Source organism: Sardina pilchardus, chromosome 10, assembly GCF_963854185.1.
Source record: "Sardina pilchardus chromosome 10, fSarPil1.1, whole genome shotgun sequence".
Lineage (NCBI taxonomy): Eukaryota > Metazoa > Chordata > Actinopteri > Clupeiformes > Clupeidae > Sardina > Sardina pilchardus.
This window is the reverse complement of record NC_085003.1, coordinates 15,518,323-15,520,822: the sequence shown is the minus strand read 5'-3', so window position 1 is coordinate 15,520,822 and position 2,500 is coordinate 15,518,323. Positions and strand designations below refer to the sequence as shown.

The window sequence follows — 2,500 nt, the reverse complement described above, 5'->3', positions numbered from 1 at the left end:
ACAAAAGACCTCAAGCCACCCCCCCCACCCCACACACACACACACACACACACACACACACACACACCACCCCAACAAAACATCAAATTCTAAACAGCTACCTGTCCATCACTGGGCTGTGTGCACCCTGAAGATGAACTTGCGTCAGATCCGGAGAGATTGAGGCTTGGGGACGCAGGGAGAGCCACCTGCATAAATCAGCCCATAAGAAGGGAAGGCCGAGAGAGTTTTCTTTTCAGTGGAAATAAATCACAAACAGCAACTCCGAGGTGACGTTGCCTCAGTTGCACTGGACTGAGGATCGCTATTCCCACAGCCGGCTCAGTCCTTTGATTGTCTGCTATCTTGTCCATCAACTAAACAAATATGGTCCTTCAATATGGTCCATCAACCAAACAAAACCTTTTTTACCTAGTTCCATACCGATTGAGATTTGATTTTAGTCTCTCCCTTTTGTGTTTGTTTCGAAAGCAAATAATCTGTGCGTCTTCCCTAAACAAAGCCTAGGGCTGGTGTTTACGTTGGTTTCATGGCTGTGTAAGATGAGCCCGAGTGGAAACGAAATATCTGCATGTGTGTGTTCTATGGCAGAGATACATCGACCGAGGCGTGAGGACATACACCTGGGCACCTGTCAATGGCACAGACTACAGGTAGAACCCTGGTCCACCCACACACACACCAGTGACTGTGTTTCCATGCGCTCCAGTATCCCAGTTATAAGGCTTATCCTGATTTTGATCATATTCAGGATATGTTTACATGAACACAAAGAAGCCTAGTTATCAGTGTCCTTGTAGAAATGAATACTATTACCCCAGTTACAATAACATTCAATTAGCACACTGTATCCTGCCTTCTAATACAATTGCATGCGTTTGCATTAGAAACTGGGATAAGATGTGCATAAGGTGTACAGTACATGGAACAGTATCTGGCTTCTGTTGGAGTGCTCCAGCTAGCCTAACTGTATTTCTCTAAACCAGGATGAGGGTTTATCTGGAGTTCTGTAATCAGAATATGATGTTCATTCGCAAAGCCAGTCTTTCAAAACTCCTATTATAACTGGGTTGCTGAAGTGCATGGAAACACGGTGATTGTTCTCACTGTCAGCAGTGTTGAATGAGCCGAGACTTTTCTACACACTCTAATGTCCATCTTTCATGTGACACGTATTGTTTTTTTGTGTGCAGATATCCAGCCGTGTTATATTGTGACATACTGTTGACATAACCGCATGTTTGTGCTTCACAGCTTGGCCATTGTTTTACCAGAGTACAGCCGTCATTACATCCAAGCCAGCCTGGGAGACACTATTGAGCAGGCCAAATGTGAGTACGGTCCCAGTGCGTGTGCACATGCCCATGAAGTGAACGAGCTGTAGCGTTAGCGCCACACAGACAGTGCACAAGCACAGAGACGGTTAGCGGCGTGATGAACATCAACTCTGATCAGAGGGCTCGTGTCAGCGCTGGAGTCAAATCAGCCCACAGCACACTACATGACTTCAGCCTGCTGCATGCTGTTGTGTGACATGTAATTTAGGAGCCAATTAGAAACCTGTGTGTGTGTGTATGTGTGTGAGTGTGTGTGTGAGTGAGAGAGAGTGAGAGAGAGAGAGAGATTTTAAATGTGTGCAGGATGTGTGTGAGTGTGTGTGTGTGTGTGTGTGTGTGCCAGACAATCTGACACTTGGCCTGAAGGGGACATTTGGTGTGACAGTGGTTGCAGTGCCATATGGTGTCATCTATCCTCATCTCCATTAATGTTAAGTCTGCCGCAGTTCATAGCTGCAGTCTCTCCCAGCTCATCACTGTCGGCGTATGGCCCGTTGGCACCAAGTACCTAGTTCCACTGCCTGTGTCGGAGGCATAGGAGAGACATGATACTTAATGACAGGAATCCTCTTAGGTTCATGACTCAACTCAATGAGCTCTGCGACGTAATCTGTCACCAGCCTCTGCCGTGTGCGAAATGGAATCATGTTAACATACATTATTGGTTTAAATTTCAGGCCATCTGTTTAAGGTAATAGCATAAAGTCAGCAAGCCTGTTCGCTGTAGCACGCCTGTCTTGCTTAAACGAATGAATGTGCTCACATTCCGAGCAGTTGCTTATAGGGGGGAAAAAAAGCTTGATGTTTCATGCAGACATTGCTGAAGTCATAGCCATGATAAAGTGTCAAAAGATTATGTCCAGGAAAGTGTTTGTAATCTCCAGGATCAGGGCAGAGATTTGTCTTTTAAACACAATTCCAGCTGGCTTCCACCCATCCCAGCTCCGGAGGGCCAGGGCTTTGATCGTGCCTCTCCCCCCAGGTCGAGGGGCCTGTGTCGGGCACGGAGTGCACGGAGCCTCCCTGTCCACTGGGCCTCTTCATTCTCCTCCCAAACTCCCCCGGTTACAACAAAATGGCATAAGTCAAGTCTGCGAAAAGCATGCTGTTTCACTCAGGCCTACTGTAATACTTACACAAAACCGCCGTGAGAGTTCTTCATC

General features: G+C 46.8%; 1 protein-coding gene across 1 annotated transcript in view; it reads left to right on the top strand.

The window, feature by feature from the left end:
* The window catches only part of LOC134094268 (voltage-dependent calcium channel subunit alpha-2/delta-1-like), a gene marked incomplete at its 3' end in the record, with an annotated part of 81,872 nt that overhangs the window by 66,872 nt on the left and 12,500 nt on the right, over nt 1-2,500 (top strand). The window contains 2 exon segments of the mRNA XM_062547737.1: nt 592-653; nt 1,255-1,331. Of these exon segments, the coding sequence (XP_062403721.1) occupies nt 592-653; nt 1,255-1,331 (139 nt within the window).